The 20,747-nt window shown below is 46.4% G+C and overlaps 1 protein-coding gene across 1 annotated transcript; it reads left to right on the top strand.

The window, feature by feature from the left end:
• The first annotated feature begins 13,182 nt into the window (after window positions 1-13,182).
• Window positions 13,183-18,557, top strand: LOC139382675 (S-antigen protein-like). The gene is made up of 2 exons (XM_071126764.1): window positions 13,183-13,263; window positions 18,078-18,557. The coding sequence occupies exons 1-2, from the start codon at window positions 13,183-13,185 to the stop codon at window positions 18,555-18,557; spliced, it is 561 nt and encodes a 186-aa protein (XP_070982865.1).
• Window positions 18,558-20,747: the final 2,190 nt, after the last annotated feature.

Raw genomic sequence — 20,747 nt, forward strand, 5'->3', positions numbered from 1 at the left:
ACATCTCTAGTTCTACAGGCCAGAACAGTGTGACACCTCTACTTCTACAGGCCAGACCAGCCTGACACCTCTAGTCCTACAGGCCAGACCAGCCTGACACCTCTAGTCATACAGGCCAGACCAGCCTAACACCTACCGTTCTACAGGCCAGACCAGCCTGACACCTCTAGTCCTACAGGCCAGACCAGCCTGACACATCTAGTCATACAGGCCAGACCAGCCTGACACCTCTAGTCATACAGGCCAGACCAGCCTGACACCTCTAGTCATACAGGCCAGACCAGCCTACCACCTCCCATTCTACATACCAGACCAGCCTGACACCTACTATTCTACATACCAGACTAGCCTGACACCTCTTGTTCTACAGCAGACCAGCCTGACACCTACCGCTCTACAGGCCAGACTAGCCTGACACCTCTTGTTCTACAGCAGATCAGCCTGACACCTACCGCTCTACAGGCCAGAACAGCCTGACACCTCTAGTTCAACAGACCAGACTAGCCTGACACATCTAGTTCTATAGGCCAGAACAGCCTGACACCTCTAGTTCAACAGACCACACTAGCCTGACACATCTAGTCATACAGGCCAGAACAGCCTGACACATACCGTTCTACAGGCCAGACCAGCCTGACACATCTAGTTCTACAGGCCAGACCAGCCTGACACCTCTTGTTCTACAGACCAGGCTAGCCTGACACATCTAGTTCTCAAGTCCAGACAACCCTGACACCTAACGTTCTACAGGCCAGACCAGCCTGACACATCTAGTTCTACAGGCCAGACTAGCCTGACACCTCTAGTTCTGCAGGCCAGACCAGCCTGACACATCTAGTTCTACAGGCCAGACCAGCCTGACACCTCTAGTTCTACAGGCCAGACCAGCCTGACACCTCTTGTTCTAAAGGCCAGACAAGCCTGACACATCTAGTTCTACAGGCCAGACCAGCCTGACACCTCTTGTTCTACAGACCAGGCTAGCCTGACACATCTAGTTCTCAAGTCCAGACAACCCTGACACCTAACGTTCTACAGGCCAGACCAGCCTGACACCTCTTGTTCTAAAGGCCAGACCAGCCTGACACCTCTAGTTCTTCAGGCCAGACTAGCCTGACACATCTAGTCTCACAGGCCGGACCAGCCTGACACCTCTAGTTCTACAGGCCAGACCAGCCTGACACCTCTTGTTCTAAAGGCCAGACAAGCCTGACACCTAACGTTCTACAGGCCAGACCAGCCTGACACATACAGTTCTACAGGCCAGACCAGCCTGACACCTCTAGTTCTACAGGCCAGACTAGCCTGACACATCTAGTCTCACAGGCCGGACCAACCTGACATCTCTAGTTCTACAGGCCAGACCAGCCTGACACCTCTAGTCAAACAGGCCAGACCAGCCTGACACCTCTAGTCATACAGGCCAGACCAGCCTGACACCTCTAGTCATACAGGCCAGACCAGCCTACCACCTCCCATTCTACATACCAGACCAGCCTGACACCTACCATTCTACATATCAGACTAGCCTGACACCTCTTGTTCTACAGCAGACCAGCCTGACACCTACTGCTCTACAGGCCAGACTAGCCTGACACCTCTTGTTCTACAGCAGATCAGCCTGACACCTACATCTCTACAGGCCAGAACAGCCTGACACCTCTAGTTCAACAGACCAGACTAGCCTGACACATCTAGTTCTACAGGCCAGACCAACCTGACATCTCTAGTTCTACAGGCCAGAACAGTGTGACACCTCTACTTCTACAGGCCAGACCAGCCTGACACCTCTAGTCCTACAGGCCAGACCAGCCTGACACCTCTAGTCATACAGGCCAGACCAGCCTAACACCTACCGTTCTACAGGCCAGACCAGAAGACACCTCTAGTTCTACAGGCCAGAACAGCCTGACACATCTAGTCATACAGGCCAGACCAGCCTGACACCTCTAGTCATACAGGCCAGACCAGCCTGACACCTCTAGTCATACAGGCCAGACCAGCCTGACACCTCTAGTCATACAGGCCAGACCAGCCTGACACCTCTAGTCATACAGGCCAGACCAGCCTACCACCTCCCATTCTACATACCAGACCAGCCTGACACCTACCATTCTACATACCAGACTAGCCTGACACCTCTTGTTCTACAGCAGACCAGCCTGACACCTACCGCTCTACAGGCCAGACTAGCTTGACACCTCTTGTTCTACAGCAGAACAGCCTGACACCTACCGCTCTACAGGCCAGAACAGCCTGACACCTCTAGTTCAACAGACCAGACTAGCCTGACACATCTAGTTCTACAGGCCAGAACAGCCTGACACCTCTAGTTCAACAGACCACACTAGCCTGACACATCTAGTCATACAGGCCAGAACAGCCTGACACATACCGTTCTATAGGCCAGACCAGCCTGACACATCTAGTTCTACAGGCCAGACCAGCCTGACACCTCTTGTTCTACAGACCAGGCTAGCCTGACACATCTAGTTCTAAAGACCAGACAACCCTGACACCTAACGTTCTACAGGCCAGACCAGCCTGACACATCTAGTCATACAGGCCAGACAAGCCTGACACCTAACGTTCTACAGGCCAGACCAGCCTGACACCTCTTGTTCTAAAGGCCGGACCAACCTGACATCTCTAGTTCTACAGGCCAGACCAGCCTGACACCTCTAGTTCTACAGGCCAGACCAGCCTGACACCTCTTGTTCTAAAGGCCAGACAAGCCTGACACCTAACGTTCTACAGGCCAGACCAGCCTGACACATACAGTTCTACAGGCCAGACCAGCCTGACACCTCTAGTCCTACAACATACAAGCCTTACACCTCTAGTTGTACAGGCAAGACCAGCCTGACACCTCTAGTTCTACAGGCCAGACCAACCTGACATCTCTAGTTCTACAGGCCAGAACAGTGTGACACCTCTACTTCTACAGGCCAGACCAGCCTGACACCTCTAGTCCTACAGGCCAGACCAGCCTGACACCTCTAGTCATACAGGCCAGACCAGCCTAACACCTACCGTTCTACAGGCCAGACCAGCCTGACACCTCTAGTCCTACAGGCCAGACCAGCCTGACACATCTAGTCATACAGGCCAGACCAGCCTGACACCTCTAGTCATACAGGCCAGACCAGCCTGACACCTCTAGTCATACAGGCCAGACCATCCTGACACCTCTAGTCATACAGGCCAGACCAGCCTGACACCTCTAGTCATACAGGCCAGACCAGCCTACCACCTCCCATTCTACATACCAGACCAGCCTGACACCTACCATTCTACATACCAGACTAGCCTGACACCTCTTGTTCTACAGCAGACCAGCCTGACACCTACCGCTCTACAGGCCAGACTAGCCTGACACATATCGTTCTACAGGCCAGACCAGCCTGACACATCTAGTTCTACAGGCCAGACCAGCCTGACACCTCTTGTTCTACAGACCAGGCTAGCCTGACACATCTAGTTCTCAAGTCCAGACAACCCTGACACCTAACGTTCTACAGGCCAGACCAGCCTGACACCTCTAGTTCAACAGACCAGACTAGCCTGACACATCTAGTTCTATAGGCCAGAACAGCCTGACACCTCTAGTTCTACAGCAGATCAGCCTGACACCTACCGCTCTACAGGCCAGAACAGCCTGACACCTCTAGTTCAACAGACCAGACTAGCCTGACACATCTAGTTCTATAGGCCAGAACAGCCTGACACCTCTAGTTCAACAGACCACACTAGCCTGACACATCTAGTCATACAGGCCAGAACAGCCTGACACATACCGTTCTACAGGCCAGACCAGCCTGACACATCTAGTTCTACAGGCCAGACCAGCCTGACACCTCTTGTTCTACAGACCAGGCTAGCCTGACACATCTAGTTCTCAAGTCCAGACAACCCTGACACCTAACGTTCTACATGCCAGACCAGCCTGACACATCTAGTTCTACAGGCCAGACTAGCCTGACACCTCTAGTTCTGCAGGCCAGACCAGCCTGACACATCTAGTTCTACAGGCCAGACCAGCCTGACACCTCTAGTTCTACAGGCCAGACCAGCCTGACACCTCTTGTTCTAAAGGCCAGACAAGCCTGACACCTAACGTTCTACAGGCCAGACCAGCCTGACACATACCGTTCTACAGGCCAGACCAGCCTGACACATCTAGTCCTACAACATACAAGCCTTACACTTCTAGTTGTACAGGCAAGACCAGCCTGACACCTCTTGTTCTACAGACCAGGCTAGCCTGACACATCTAGTCATACAGGCCAGACTAGCCTGACACATCTAGTTCTACAGACCAGACCACCCTGACACCTCTAGTTCTGCAGGCCAGACCTGCCTGACACAACTAGTTCTACAGGCCAGACTAGCCTGACACATCTAGTTCTACAGGCCAGACCAACCTGACATCTCTAGTTCTACAGGCCAGAACAGTGTGACACCTCTACTTCTACAGGCCAGACCAGCCTGACACCTCCTGTTCTACAGGCCAGACCAGCCTGTCACCTCCTGTTCTACAGGCCAGACCAGCCTGACACCTCCTGTTCTACAGGCCAGACCAGCCTGACACCTCTTATTCTACAGCAGACCAGCCTGACACCTACCGCTCTACAGGCCAGAACAGCCTGACACCTCTAGTTCAACAGACCAGACTAGCCTGACACATCTAGTTATACAGGCCAGAACAGCCTGACACCTCTAGTTCAACAGACCACACTAGCCTGACACATCTAGTCATACAGGCCAGAACAGCCTGACACATACCGTTCTACAGGCCAGACCAGCCTGACACATCTAGTTCTACAGGCCAGACCAGCCTGACACCTCTTGTTCTACAGACCAGGCTAGCCTGACACATCTAGTTCTACAGGCCAGACCAGCCTGACACATCTAGTTCTACAGACCAGACCACCCTGACACCTAACGTTTTACAGGCCAGACCAGCCTGATACAACTAGTTCTACAGGCCAGACCAGCCTGACACCTCCTGTTCTGCAGGCCAGACCAGCCTGTCACCTCTTGTTCTACAGGCCAGACTAGCCTGACACATCTAGTTTCACAGGCCGGACCAACCTGACATCTCTAGTTCTACAGGCCAGACCAGCCTGACACCTCTAGTTCTACAGGCCAGACCAGCCTGACACCTCCTGTTCTACAGGCCAGACCAGCCTGACACCTCCTGTTCTACAGTAGACCTGACTGACACATGTAGTTCTACATGCCATAGAATCCTGACAGTTTTAGTTTTACAGCAGACCTTTGTCTCTGTGGTGTGAGCATATATCTCACTGACCTTGCATCAAGGTCAGTGAGATACTACCTAGCCATCACCCCACCCTACCTAGCCATCACCCCATCTCTCAGTTCAGACCAGTAGGACATTAACATTGTCTCCAATGAAAAGGATGTTATGAATTAAATGTATCATTTATTATTGAAACTAATAATTCTATACACAAACGGTGCCGAATGGCATAAAAACATCAAAGTCACTCTTGTGGGTTTGAAAACATTTATTGTGTCGGCTACACCAGTGTTTCTCCAACTCAAGTCCTCCAGTACCCCCAACAGTCCAACTCCTGTCAGATACATGGTTTTGGAGAAGCAATTAGCTAGCCTTGACACAGCTGTCTAGTTGTTCACAGGTAATTCAATAGCCTTGACACACCTGTGTCATGTGATCACAGGTAATTATATAGCCTTGACACACCTGTGTCACATGACCATTGGTAATTATATAGCCATGACACACCTGTGTCATGTGATCACAGGTAATTATATCGCCAGGTACTTCATATATTGGACACTAGGGGAGGTCATATTAATAACAATAATAATAATAATAACAACAACTCAATCACATTTTATTAGCAAAAAATGGAATAAAATGAACCATGTACAATGCATGCAGCTTGTGTTTCTGTGTCTGTTCAACCAAACAAGTCTGGTTTATCTTCACGAATACTCTGCGTTCCAGAGAAGTGGTCGTTCGGGTTTCTCAAGCCCGATGACGGTTGTCCACAGACAAAGGATATCCTCTCCACGAACGCCTAGGATGCAATGGTAGAAACCCGACCCAGTGTCACAGGCCTCTGGTTTGAATAAACAGCCATCCTTGCCTGTCAGAACTTCCACAGCTCACACTGCACCTAATGCCCTGCCAGGTTGACTCTGTAAACATGCCCCTTGACCTCTTCAAGGTATTTCCACAGCTCACACTGCACCTAATGCCCTGCCAGGTTGACTCTGTAAACATGCCCCTTGACCTCTTCAAGGTATTTCCACAGCTCACACTGCACCTAATGCCCTGCCAGGTTGACTCTGGATAGTAACCTCAGATACAATCTTCGATGCAAGGAAGCTATATTTCTGAAGCTCTGGTCAAGATGATTGCTGGATTCATTGTTCTGGCATCTTTCTGGGGTGCTGCTGGTCCATGGCTGTACTCTTTGATTTGCTGAAGTACAAAAAAACTCTGCTTCCCCAATCAGTGGATCCCTCTTTGTTGGGCAGAGCAAAGCAAAGAGGCACACTTGGGTCTGTCAGGCAAGCTTCTGCAGGGGTTGGATCGAAGTTGGCTGCCATCAGTATGCAAGTGAAGTGCTCATGCAGTGACTTCACGAGTACTTGTGCAAACTGTTTTGCAGAAGTAGACTGTAAGTGTGGCTCACAGTGGAAAAGATACAGCACCAACTGGCTGTCAGTTTGAAGTTGGTCGGTGTGGATTGTGAACGGCTCCAGCAACTTCACAAGCTGTTCTAGCTTGGCCTCATCATGCTCCATTTTCGTCCTCTGATTTATTCGCTGTTAGCTAGTGATAGCTAGTGATAGTGATGCACAAGATAGGCCTATTTGAAGTTGGTCGGTGTGGATTGTGAATGGCTCCAGCAACTTCACAAGCTGTTCTAGCTTGGTCTAGTTATGCTCCATGCTCGTCCTCAGATTTATTCGCTGTTAGCTAGTGATAGTGATGCACAACACAGGCCTATTTGAAACATTGCCATCTACTGGCAGCATTTACCCACCACATTCAGAAGCTAAAAAAACCCTATTAGAAAAAAACTTGAAAACCTCATTTGATATTTGCCCAATTTATTTGATAAAAAAACGAAACATAATTTCTGATTGTTTTATTTTAGTTTGTTTTGCAGTCAAGTATAAGTTTCAGAATAGTTCTGCTTTTTCAAATGTTGCCATTTTTTCAGTTTACAATTTAATTTTTTACGTAAAATTTGCATCTTAGTTTCAGTTTTCGTTGATTAAGATGACCTTGCCACATATCATACACACGTTAAAATTAACTTCATTAAAAGAACAATACATTTACCAGGAAAATTACTTCGTTACCAGAACAATATCGCAGTTCTTGTTCCTTATTGAATGCTTCCAAAACAATAATAGCATAGCATTTGTCTTCATTAATTGTCTCTGTAAAAAGACTGTAGTGAATTAGCTGGCTGGTGGAGTTGGTTCGATATGGCGCATTCAGAGTAGAACGTCCCCATTAATAAACGATGGATATGTTTCTGTTTCCAGTGGCAAAATGTAAAACTATGCAAATTAAATTATGCAAATTGCACAATATTGAATATTTTCAGAATTATCTTTCTCTGCAAACACAGCTAATAAAAGCCAGAGCATAAATAACACCTGCAAGGAAGGTTAAACCGTTGCAGCTGTGCCCTCTGCTTCCCTCATCTCCCTCCCCACTCCACTCTGCAGCACAACATACTGTATGAGGGGAAGTGTTTAGAAGGACAGGGAGGAAGAAAATGCAGATTAGTCACTAGAAATTGGATTTGAGGCGGGCAGAAAAGCAGCCTGAAAATGTGAAGCCTCGGAGAGAGAAAGGGAGGAGGTAAGTAGCTAGAGTGAGGAGGAGATGGGAAATACAAAATGATGCTCATTTGACATTCAGAATGTAGTGTGAAGTTTGTTTTGTGTTGACGAGAAATATGTAGCGTTTGAACAAACAAAGAACCACAGGATAAAGTAACATACCAAGTAGCAATCACAACGTAGCATATACACACAAACACAACAGGTAATACACAGTTAGTACATTAAGTTGTAAGAATTCATTATACTACTAAATGAAATAAACCACTAAATGTGCTGACTAATTATTCTCCTCCTTCTCCTCCTCCTTATTCTTCTTCTCCTTCTTCTTCTCCTTATTCTTCTTCTTCTTCTTTTCATTCTCCTTCTTCTTCTCCTTCTCCTTCTTCTTCTTCTTCTTCTTCTTCTTCTTCTTCTTCTCCTCCTTCTCCTTCTTCTTATTCTTCCCCTTCTCCTTCTTCTTCTCCTTCTTCTTATTTTTCTCCTTCTTCTCCTCCTTCTCCTTCTTACCTTCCTTCTCCTCCATCTTCTTCTCCTCCTTCTTCTTCTCCTTCTTCTTCTTCTTCTTCTCCTTCTTCTCCTTCTTCCGTTTATTTTCCTCCTTCTTCTCCTCCTTCTTCTTCTCCTTCTTCTTATTCTTCTTCTTCTCCTCCTTCTTCTTCTCCTTCTTCTTATTCTTCTCCTTCTTCTCCTTCTTCCCTTTATTTTCCTCCTTCTTCTTCTCCTTCTTCTTCTTCTTCTCCTTCTTCTCCTCCTTCTTCTTCTCCTTCTTCTTATTCTTCTCCTTCTTCTCCTTCTTCTCCTTCTTCCCTTTATTTTCCTCCTTCTTCTTTTCCTTCTTCTTATTCTTCTCCTTCTGTTCCTCCTTCTCCTTCTTACCTTCCTTCCTTCTCCTCCTTCTTCTTCTCCTTCTTCTTATTCTTCTCCTTCTTCTCCTTCTTCTCATTCTTCCCTTTATTTTCCTCCTTCTTCTTCTCCTTCTTCTTATTCTTCTCCTTCTTCTCCTCCTTCTCCTTCTTACCTTCCTTCTCCTCCATCTTCTTCTCCTCCTTCTTCTTCTCCTTCTTCTTCTTCTTCTCCTTCTTCTCCTTCTTCCGTTTATTTTCCTCCTTCTTCTCCTCCTTCTTCTTCTCCTTCTTCTTCTTCTTCTTCTTCTTCTCCTTCTTCTTCTCCTTCTTCTTATTCTTCTCCTTCTTCTCCTTCTTCCCTTTATTTTCCTCCTTCTTCTTCTCCTTCTTCTTATTATTCTCCTTCTTCTCCTCCTTCTTCTTCTCCTTCTTCTTATTCTTCTCCTTCTTCTCCTTCTTCTCCTTCTTCCCTTCCTTTTCCTCCTTCTTCTTCTCCTTCTTCTTATTCTTCTCCTTCTTCTCCTTCTTCTCCTTCTTCTCTTTATTTTCCTCCTTCTTCTTCTCCTTCTTCTTATTCTTCTCCTTCTTCTCCTCCTTCTCCTTCTTACCTTCCTTCCCCTCCATCTTCTTCTCCTCCTTCTTCTTCTCCTTCTTCTTCTTCTTCTTCTCCTTCTTCTCCTTCTTCCGTTTATTTTCCTCCTTCTTCTCCTCCTTCTTCTTCTCCTTCTTCTTATTCTTCTTCTTCTCCTCCTTCTTCTTCTCCTTCTTCTTATTCTTCTCCTTCTTCTCCTTCTTCCCTTTATTTTCCTCCTTCTTCTTCTCCTTCTTCTTCTTATTCTCCTTCTTCTCCTCCTTCTTCTTCTCCTTCTTCTTATTCTTCTCCTTCTTCTCCTTCTTCTCCTTCTTCCCTTTATTTTCCTCCTTCTTCTTTTCCTTCTTCTTATTCTTCTCCTTCTGTTCCTCCTTCTCCTTCTTACCTTCCTTCCTTCTCCTCCTTCTTCTTCTCCTTCTTCTTATTCTTCTCCTTCTTCTCCTTCTTCTCCTTCTTCCCTTTATTTTCCTCCTTCTTCTTCTCCTTCTTCTTATTCTTCTCCTTCTTCTCCTCCTTCTCCTTCTTACCTTCCTTCTCCTCCATCTTCTTCTCCTCCTTCTTCTTGTCCTTCTTCTTCTTTTTCTCCTTCTTCTCCTTCTTCCGTTTATTTTCCTCCTTCTTCTCCTCCTTCTTCTTCTCCTTCTTCTTATTCTTCTTCTTCTTCTCCTTCTTCTTATTCTTCTCCTTCTTCTCCTTCTTCCCTTTATTTTCCTCCTTCTTCTCCTTCTTCTTATTATTCTCCTTCTTCTCCTCCTTCTTCTTCTCCTTCTTCTTATTCTTCTCATTCTTCTCCTTCTTCTCCTTCTTCCCTTTATTTTCCTCCTTCTTCTTTTCCTTCTTCTTATTCTTCTCCTTCTGTTCCTCCTTCTCCTTCTTACCTTCCTTCCTTCTCCTCCTTCTTCTTCTCCTTCTTCTTATTCTTCTCCTTCTTCTCCTTCTTCTCCTTCTTCCCTTTATTTTCCTCCTTCTTCTTCTCCTTCTTCTTATTCTTCTCCTTCTTCTCCTCCTTCTCCTTCTTACCTTCCTTCTCCTCCATCTTCTTCTCCTCCTTCTTCTTCTCCTTCTTCTTCTTCTTCTCCTTCTTCTCCTTCTTCCGTTTATTTTCCTCCTTCTTCTCCTCCTTCTTCTTCTCCTTCTTCTTATTCTTCTTCTTCTCCTCCTTCTTCTTCTCCTTCTTCTTATTCTTCTCCTTCTTCTCCTTCTTCCCTTTATTTTCCTCCTTCTTCTTCTCCTTCTTCTTATTATTCTCCTTCTCCTCCTTCTTCTCCTTCTTCTTATTATTATCCTTCTTCTCCTCCTTCTTCTTCTCCTTCTTCTTATTCTTCTCCTTCTTCTCCTCCTTCTCCTTCTCCTTCTCCTTCTCCTTCTCCTTCTCCTTCTAATCTGAAGGCTCTGCTTATAGAAATGTTGGTTAGGTGTACCCATTCAAATGTTGGTAGCATATTTAGAGTGTGCTACTTTCTTTCTTTCTTTTCATACATTCATTATACCAAATACATCTCCATTGTTGCAATGTTGTGGTTCGGTTGCATCAACGTTGCCAGAAGCATTGCCCTAAAGCATGATCATAATGTCCCAAGGATCTTCAACAACATTGTGTGAAGTTGCATCATGAATGTGTCATTATTCAGTGAATGACAATAAGCTGACTCATGAGCTCACAACCTTTGAGTAGTGTCCAGGAGTTGGAGGATTTGTTTTCTCCTGCTCATCTAAACCATTCCCTCAGAAGATATGTTTCAGTGTTTTTTTAGCAGCCGGATGCAGAGAAGACCCAGCTCATCGTCCAGCATTAGATCAGGGCAGACAGTGTTTTTTTAGTAGCAGGATGCAGAGAAGACCCAGCTCATCGTCCAGCATTAGATCAGGGCAGACAGTGTTTTTTTAGTAGCAGGATGCAGAGAAGACCCAGCTCATTGTCCAGCATTAGTTCACTTGAGTGGGTTGAGTCACTGATGTGATCTTCCTGTCTGGGTTTACGCCCCCCTTTGGGTTGTGCCGTGGCAGAGATCTTTGTGGGCTATACTCTGCCTTGTCTCAGGATGGTAAGTGGTGTGGGGGCTGTGCTTCGGCAAAGTGGGTGGGGTTATATCTTTCCTGTTTGGCCCTGTCCGGGGGTATCATCGGATGGGGCCACAGTTTCTCCTGACCCCTCCTGTCTCAGCCTCCAGTATTTATGCTGCAGTAGTTTATGTGTCGGGGGACTAGGGTCAGTTGGTTATATCTGGAGTACTTCTCCTGTCTTATCCGGTGTCCTGTGTGAATTTAATTATGCACTCTCTAATTCTCTCTTTCTCTCTTTCTTTCTCTCTCTCGGAGAACCTGAGCTGTAGGACCAGGCCTCAGGACTACCTGGCATGATGACTCCTTGCTGTCCCCAGTCCACCTGGCCGTGCTGCTGCTCCAGTTTAAACTGTTCTGCCTGCGGCTATATGGAATCCTGAACTGTTCACCGGACGTCACAGACCTATTATTTGACCATGCTGGTCATTTATGGACATTTGGACATCTTGGCCATGTTCTGTTATAATCTCCACCCGGCACAGCCAGAAGAGGACTGGCCACCCCACATAGCCTGGTTCCTCTCTAGGTTTTTTCCTAGGTTTTGGCCTTTCTAGGGAGTTTTTCCTAGCCACCGTGCTTCTACACCTGCATTGCTTGCTGTTTGGGGTTTTAGGCTGAGTTTCTGTACAGCACTTTGAGACAACAGCTGATGTACGAAGGGCTATATAAATCCATTTGATTTGATTTGATTTGATCGGGGCAGACATGTGTTACAATATGTTTATTTTTACAACTTTCCCAAAATATATTTGTAACAAAAATCTACACTTGTTATATTTGTAACCTGTAATTTTCTTAAAATTTTGTTTTGGTGTTATACTTAAAGTAATGTCTTAACCAGGGAAGCTTAGACAAAACAACAATGGACATGCACAGACAAACACACACGCACACACACACACACACAAGCATTTGCATGAAGAGTTGTTGTTACACCATGTTTTCTGGGATATTATGTCATATAAGAGAGTGTGTTTATGAGTCTTAATCAACATTTACTTATTTGGATGACTAATCACATTTAATTGCTTAATGCCATCATACAGTAGAGCACATACAATATTGGTCTGGGAAGTTTATGTGATGAGGTCTACCAGGCCTATGATTACATGTGGGCCTTGGTCCAGAGGACCCTGTGTTCTACGAGGCCTATGATTACATGTGGGCCTTGGTCCAGAGGACCCTGTGTTCTACGAGACCTGTGATTACATGTTGGCCTTGGTCCAGAAGATCCTGTGGTATACAGTGGGGCAAGAAAGTATTTAGTCAGCCACCAATTGTGCAAGTTCTCCCACTTAAAAAGAGGAGAGAGGCCTGTAATTGTCATCATAGGTACACTTCAACTATGACAGACAAAATGAGAAAAAAAATCCAGAAAATCACATTGTAGGATTTTTTATGAATTTATTTGCAAATTATGGTGGAAAATAAGTATTTGGTCACCTACAAACAAGCAAGATTTCTGGCTCTCACAGACCTGTAACTTCTTCTTTAAGAGGCTCCTCTGTCCTCCACTCGTTACCTGTATTAATGGCACCTGTTTGAACTTGTTATCAGTATAAAAGACACCTGTCCACAACCTCAAACAGTCCCACTCCAAACCCAACCATGGCCAAGACCAAAGAGCTGTCAAAGGACACCAGAAACAAAATTGTAGACCTGCACCAGGCTGGGAAGACTGAATCTGCAATAGGTAAGCAGCTTGGCTTGAAGAAATCAACTGTGGGAGCAATTATTAGGAAATGGAAGACATACAAGACAACTGATAATCTCCCTCGATCTGGGGCTCCACACAAGATCTCACCCCGTGGGGTCAAAATGATCACAAGAACGGTGAGCAAAAATCCCAGAACCTCACGGGGGGACCAAGTGAATGACCTGCAGAGAGCTGGGACCAAAGTAACAAAGCCTACCATCAGTAACACACTACGCCGCCAGGGACTCAAATCCTGAAGTGTCAGACGTGTCCCCCTGTTTAAGCCGGTACATGTCCAGGCCCGTCTGAAGTTTGCTAGAGAGCATTTGGATGATCCAGAAGAAGATTGGGAGAATGTCATATGGTCAGATGAAACCACAATAGAACTTTTTGGTAAAAACTCAACTCGTCGTGTTTGGAGGACAAAGAATGCTGAGTTGCATCCAAAGAACACCATACCTACTGTGAAGGATGGGTGTGGAAACATCATGCTTTGGGGCTGTTTTTCTGCAAAGGGACCAGGACAACTGATCCGTGTAAAGGAAAGAATGGGGCCATGTATCCTGAGATTTGGAGTGAAAACCTCCTTCCATCAGCAAGGGCATTGAAGATGAAACGTGGCTGGGTCTTTCAGCATGACAATGATCCCAAACACACCTCCCGGGCAAGGAAGGAGTGGCTTCGTAAGAAGCATTTCAATGTCCTGGAGTGGCCTAGTCAGTCTCCAGATCTCAACCCCATAGAAAATCTTTGGAGGGAGTTGAAAGTCCGTGTTGCCCAGCAACAGCCCAAAAACATCACTGCTCTAGAGATCTGCATGGAGGAATGGGCCAAAATACCAGCAACAGTGTGTGAAAACCTTGTGAAGACTTACAGAAAACGTTTGACCTCTGTCATTGCCAACAAAGGGTATAATACAACGTATTGAGGTAAACTTTTGTTATTGACCAAATACTTATTTTCCACCATAATTTGCAAATAAATTCATTAAAAACCATACGATGTGATTTTCTGTATTTTTTTTCTCACTTAGTCTGTCATAGTTGAAGTGTACCTATGATGAAAATTAAAGGCCTCTGTCATCTTTTTAAGTGGGAGAACTTGCACAATTGTTGGCTGACTATGGCTCAGGTCCTCCGAGAGAGAGAAAGAAAGAGAGAATTAGAGAGAGCATATGTGGGATGGCCAGTCCTCTTCTGGCTGTGCTGGGTGGAGATTATAACAGAACATGGCCAAGATGTTCAAATGTTCATAAATGACCAGCATGGTCGAATAATAATAAGGCAGAACAGTTGAAACTGGAGCAGCAGCACAGCCAGGTGGACTGGGGACAGCAAGGAGTCATCATGTCAGGTAGTCCTGGGGCATGGTCCTAGGGCTCAGGTCCTCCGAGAGAGAGAAAGAGAGAAGGAGAGAATTAGAGAACGCACACTTAGATTCACACAGGACACCGAATAGGACAGGAGAAGTACTCCAGATATAACAAACTGACCCTAGCCCCCCGACACATAAACTACTGCAGCATAAATACTGGAGGCTGAGACAGGAGGGGTCAGGAGACACTGTGGCCCCATCCGAGGACACCCCCGGACAGGGCCAAACAGGAAGGATATAAATGGTCTGTCATCCTCTGTCTCTACATATACATTGGCACGGTGTTGTTAAACCATCCTCTGTCTCTACGTAGATAATACACCATCCTCTGTCTCTACGTAGATAATACACCATCCCCTGTCTCTACATAGCTAATAAACCATCATCTGTCTCTCTATAGCTAATAAACCATCCTCTGTCTCCCCATAGCTAATAAACCATCATCTGTCTCTCTATAGCTAATAAACCATCCTCTGTCTCTCAATAGCTAATAAACCATCCTCTGTCTCTCCGTAGCTAATAAACCATCCTCTGTCTCTCCGTAGCTAATAAACCATCCTCTGTCTCTCAATAGCTAATAAACCATCCTCTGTCTCTCCGTATCTAATAAACCATCCTCTGTCTCTCAATAGCTAATAAACCATCCTCTGTCTCTCCATAGCCAATAAACTATCATCTGCTAATAAAAACAAACAGATGTGTGAGGAAAAGAGCATCAGAGCGTGACTATACAATGAGACTGTTAATCACAACACACAGTGTAGGGGGTGGCAGCCGTGCCTCTGCCAAGAGTTACTATATTAGCACACAGGAGAGAGAGAGAGAGAGAGAGAGAGAGAGAGAGAGAGAGAGAGAGAGAGAGAGAGAGAGAGAGAGAGAGAGACCAACACACAGTTATACCTCTCTCTCTCTCTCTCTCTCTCTCTCACACACACCTGAACTTGTGTCTTATAAGTTTTAAATACTCTGGTGTTATGCATTCAGTATACCTGTACAGTATACCGCTCTGTCCTTAACTTGTGTCTGTTTGTTCCAATGTCAGATCAGGATTTAGATCAGATCGATAAGAAAGTGTATTTGAATATAAAGACAGAAAGGAGAGAGGATAGCAGAGAGTGTAGAGACGTGGAGGAGAGTCAGAGAAGCGCACAAAGAAGGGGAGAGTGAGAAGGTGAGAGAAAGAGCAGGATAGAGCAGGAGAAAATGGTAGAGAGAGAGAGAGCAGGAGAGAGCAGGGGGAAAGGGGGGAGCGGGAGAGAGCAGGAGAGAGTAGGAGAAAATGGGAGAGAGAGAGAGCAGGAGAGAGCAGGAGAAAAGGGGGGAGAGAGAGAGCAGGAGAGAGCAGGAGAAAAGGGGAGAGAGAGAGAGCAGGAGAGAGCAGGAGAAAAGGGGAGAGAGAGAGAGAGAGAGCAGGAGAGAGCAGGAGAAAAGGGGAGAGAGAGAGAGCAGGAGAGAGCAGGAGAAAAGGGGGGAGAGAGAGAGAGCGCTGGAGAAAAGGGGAGAGAGAGAGCAGGAGAGATCAGGAGAAATAAAGGAGAGAGAGAGAGAGCAGGAGAGAGTAGGAGAAAAGGGGAGAGAGAGAGAGAGAGAGCAGGAGAAAGAGAGAGCAGGAGAGAGCAGGAGAGAGAGAGACAGAGAGAGACAGAGAGAGAGAGACAGAGACAGAGAGAGAGAGACAGAGAGAGAGAGAGAGAGACAGAGAGAGAGAGAGAGAGAGAGAGAGAGAGAGAGAGAGAGAGAGAGAGAGAGAGAGAGAGAGAGAGAGAGAGAGAGAGACAGAGAGAGAGAGAGAGAGAGAGCAGGAGAGAGCAGAGAGAGAGAGAGCGAGATAGAGAGAGATAGAGAGAGAGATTATCTCACGTTAACCAGAGTCTATTCTGAGTTAGCTGCAGTCTTTCAGCACCAAGGACAGTTGTTCCTCCAAACACTCCAGCTAAGCTGTCCATCTGCAATAGTAACCTTTCTGCAGCTAGGGGAAATGTCAGTGTGAATGAATTCATGGTAAGTAGATACACGCTCCTATTAATTTCCCTCTCAGAGGGGCCGCTCTCTGTCATGGACCTGGGAGTGATTACCGTTGACATTCTCCTTTAACATACTTAAGTCACCTTGGATAGCTGCTCCGTGGGACCACTACATGATATTGAATTTGGTGCAGCAGTGGAGGAGTGGAGGAGTGGAGAAGTGGAGCCGGGGTCCATTTACATTTTAGCATCACAGTGGAGGAACCAACCAGGCATTACAGGAAGGAACCAACCAAACTTCCCAGGGAGGAACCAACCAAACTTCACAGGGAGGAACCAACCAAACTTCCCAGGGAGGAACCAACCAAACTTCACAGGGAGGAACCGACCAAACTTCCCAGGGAGGAACCAACCAAACTTCCCAGGGAGGAACCAACCAAACTTCACAGGGAGGAACCAACCAAACTTCCCAGGGAGGAACCAACCAAACTTCACAGGGAGGAACCAACCAAACTTCCCAGGGAGGAAACAACCAAACTTCCCAGGGAGGAACCAACCAAACTTCACAGGGAGGAACCAACCAAACTTCCCAGGGAGGAACCAACCAAACTTCCCAGGGAGGAACCAACCAAACTTCACAGGGAGGAACCAACCAAACTTCCCAGGGAGGAACCAACCAAACTTCACAGGGAGAAACCAACCAAACTTCACAGGGAGGAACCAACCAAACTTCCCAGGGAGGAACCAACCAAACTTCACAGGGAGGAACCAACCAGGCGTTACAGGGAGGAACCAGCCAAACTTCACAGGGAGGAACCAACCAAACTTCCCAGGGAGGAACCAACCAAACTTCACAGGGAGGAACCAACCAAACTTCCCAGGGAGGAACCAACCAAACTTCACAGGGAGGAAACAACCAAACTTCCCAGGGAGGAACCAACCAAACTTCACAGGGAGGAACCAACCAGGCGTTACAGGGAGGAACCAACCTGGCATCACCCAGCCTAAAACCCCAAACAGCAAGCAATGCAGGTGTAGAAGCGCGGTGGCTAGGAAAAACTCCCTAGAAAGGCCAAAACCTAGGAAGAAACCTAGAGAGGAACCAGGCTATGTGGGGTGGCCAGTCCTCTTCTGGCTGTGCCGGGTGGAGATTATAACAGAACATGGCCAAGATGTTCAAATGTTCATAAATGACCAGCATGGTCGAATAATAATAAGGCAGAACAGTTGAAACTGGAGCAGCAGCACGGCCAGGTGGACTGGGGACAGCAAGGAGTCATCATGTCAGGTAGTCCTGAGGCATGGTCCTAGGGCTCAGGTCCTCCGAGAGAGAGAAAGAAAGAGAGAAAGAGAGAATTAGAGAGAACACACTTAAATTCACACAGGACACCGAATAGGACAGGAGAAGTACTCCAGATATAACAAACTGACCCTAGCCCCCCGACACATAAACTACTGCAGCATAAATACTGGAGGCTGAGACAGGAGGGGTCAGGAGACACTGTGGCCCCATCCGAGGACACCCCCGGACAGGGCCAAACAGGAAGGATGTAACCCCACCCACTTTGCCAAAGCACAGCCCCCACACCACTAGAGGGATATCTTCAACCACCAACTTACCATCTTGAGACAAGGCCGAGTATAGCCCACAAAGATCTCCGCCACGGCACAACCCAAAGGCATCACAGGGAGGAACCAACCAGGCGTCACAGGGAGGAACCAACCAGGCGTCACAGGGTGGAACCAACCAGGCGTCACAGGGAGGAACCAACCAGGCGTCACAGGGAGGAACCAACCATGCGTCACAGGGAGGAACCAACCAGGAGTCACAGGGAGGAACCAACCAGGCGTCACAGGGAGGAACCAACCAGGCGTCACAGGGTGGAACCAACCATGCGTCACAGGGAGGAACCAACCAGGCGTCACAGGGAGGAACCAACCAGGCGTCACAGGGAGGAACCAACCAGGCGTCACAGGGAGGAACCAACCAGGCGTTACAGGGTGGAACCAACCAGGCGTCACAGGGAGGAACCAACCAGGCGTCACAGGGAGGAACCAACCAGGCGTCACAGGGTGGAACCAACCAGGCGTCACAGGGAGGAACCAACCAGGCGTTACAGGGAGGAACCAACCAGGCGTCACAGGGAGGAACCAATTAACCTGGAGAGCCAATTAAAATGTAAATGGACCCGGGCTCCACTCCTTCGCCCCTCCACTGGTGTGTTCCTCCCTGGGAAGTTTGGTTGGTTCCTCAAGTATGTTAAAGGAGAATGTCAACGGTAATCACTCCCAGGTCCATGACAGAGAGCGGCCCCTCTGAGGTGAAATTAATAGGAGCGTGTATCTACTTACCATGAATTCGTTCACACTGACATTTCCCCTAGCTGCAGAAAGGTTACTATTGCAGATGGACAGCTTAGCTGGAGTGTTTGGATGAACAACTGTCCTTGGTGCTGAAAGATTTCAGCTAACTCAGAATAGACTCTGGTTAACGTGAGATAATCTCTCAGAAGGTATATATTGTAGGTTCCTTTGCTCGTAAAGTAGTCTAACTCCAATATCATCCTGTTTAGATTGTGTTACCTTCTTCTTCTTACAACAGCATGGGAAATAGACTTCACAGCATGCAGGTGGTCTTGCAAGGAATATGACAGAATTAACAGAAAGGGCGTCTCCAGTCAAGTCAATGATGGCACAATGGGTGGACTGGCAGCCATTTTGAGTGTACCCATGTCAGGAAGTAAAAGCAGGAAGTGTACCCTTCATTCTGTGCTATAATTTTTTGAAACAACTCTACTGACATTACAAAAAATACATTCCATTTCATGAGCCACATCATTTAGCATAATTGAAATCAACATTCTACATTACCATGGCAATCCAGCATCAGTTGATAGAATTTTCCAAATACCATTGAAATTATTGCATCACAATACCAGGCAGCCATTGTGAGTGTACCCATGAGTTTACCAGTCAATTGCCAGGGTTAGAACTTCCAAGCCTGTTCTACTTAAGTGATAATGTCCGATAAGCCCGTGTTTGTGGATATATTGGCATGGTGTTGTTAGACCCGAGACGAAGTCGAAGGCCGGCAAACTGTGCTAATATATCCTCCAAACACCGGCTTTGAGGCCAATAATCACTTTTACATATCGGGTAAGAAACATATTCAAATGATGAATGTAATTGTTTTTATTTTGATACATTTATTTATAGTATTTCATCCTTCCACAAGATATATTCCTGACACAAATCTACGGTTGCTACGCAAGCGTGCTTGATGTTCGTTCTGTCGGTACGGTTGTCAGAGAGTGTGTTAAGTTATTAAGTATTTTGTTCTGTATCTATGGACACAACCTAGTCGATGGTTCTGGGGCGGCAGGGTAGCCTAGTGGTTAGAGCGTTGGACTAGTAACCGGAAGGTTACCCCCGAGCTGACAAGGTACAAATCTGTCCTTCTGCCCCTGAACAGGCAGTTAACCCACTGTTCCTAGTCATTGAAAATAAGAATTTGTTCTTAACTGACTTGCCTAGTTAAATAAAGGTAAAAATAAATAAATATTATTTTGCCATACTGTCTGGCAACAATCTTGTCCCTTGCTTGCTAGCTAACTCGCTACAGCTAACTTACAGTCACCTCAAACAGTGCAGCCAGAATAACAACAAAGTAGCTGCATTTGCATTTGTTTAATATGTTTTCTAGTGACATTTATTTGGATACATTCATAAGAATGAGCTAATGATGTGCTATTTCACCTGGCATTGAAAATGTGCTCTCTCGTCGGGACACTGTTGTTCAGAGGAGCTAGCCAACAACACAGCCAACAACACAGCTAACACAATCACTTCAAACTGAAGCTGGAAAGACTAAACTCTAGCTGCACTTCATTTAACCTGTTTTCTATTGACATTTCTTTGTTTACATCCATAAAGAGGATTTTGATTCATGATTTCAACTTGCTGAGAAAAGCTGCCTTGCCTGTCTTTCTCGTATCTTCTCCCGACACTTTCATTACTATGGCAAAACTGGAGATTGAATTTCAATATTGAAACGATGTTGCAAATGTCAGAGAGGCAGACTACAGAGTTGATATAAATCTCAGCTGTTGAAAACTAAATGTTAGTCTTAAAGAAATGTGAGATGATGTCTAGATGCTTTTTATAGTGGAGATCAAGTTTATAAATTGCCTGGCTGGGCTGATGAGACAGTGGGTTGCGCAGTCAGATGGAACAGAGTAAATAGGCATTTTAACATCATAGATTTAGCCAGAGGTAACTTGTGGAATAGACACCGGCTGAAATGTGGTTTTAACCCATCAGCATCCAGGATTAAACCCACCCATTGTATA

The sequence above is a fragment of the Oncorhynchus clarkii genome, chromosome 24 (genome assembly GCF_045791955.1).
Source record: "Oncorhynchus clarkii lewisi isolate Uvic-CL-2024 chromosome 24, UVic_Ocla_1.0, whole genome shotgun sequence".
NCBI classification, from domain to species: domain Eukaryota; kingdom Metazoa; phylum Chordata; class Actinopteri; order Salmoniformes; family Salmonidae; genus Oncorhynchus; species Oncorhynchus clarkii.

Excerpts from the sequence above, each read along its gene's own strand:
- LOC139382675 (XM_071126764.1), top strand. The coding sequence starts at position 13,183 with ATGATCACAAGAACGGTGAGCAAAAATCCCAGAACCTCACGGGGGGAC. Across the intron at positions 13,264-18,077 it reads TGCAGAGAGCTGGGACCAAA|GCATCACAGGGAGGAACCAA; the intron begins GTAACAAAGCCT and ends CACAACCCAAAG.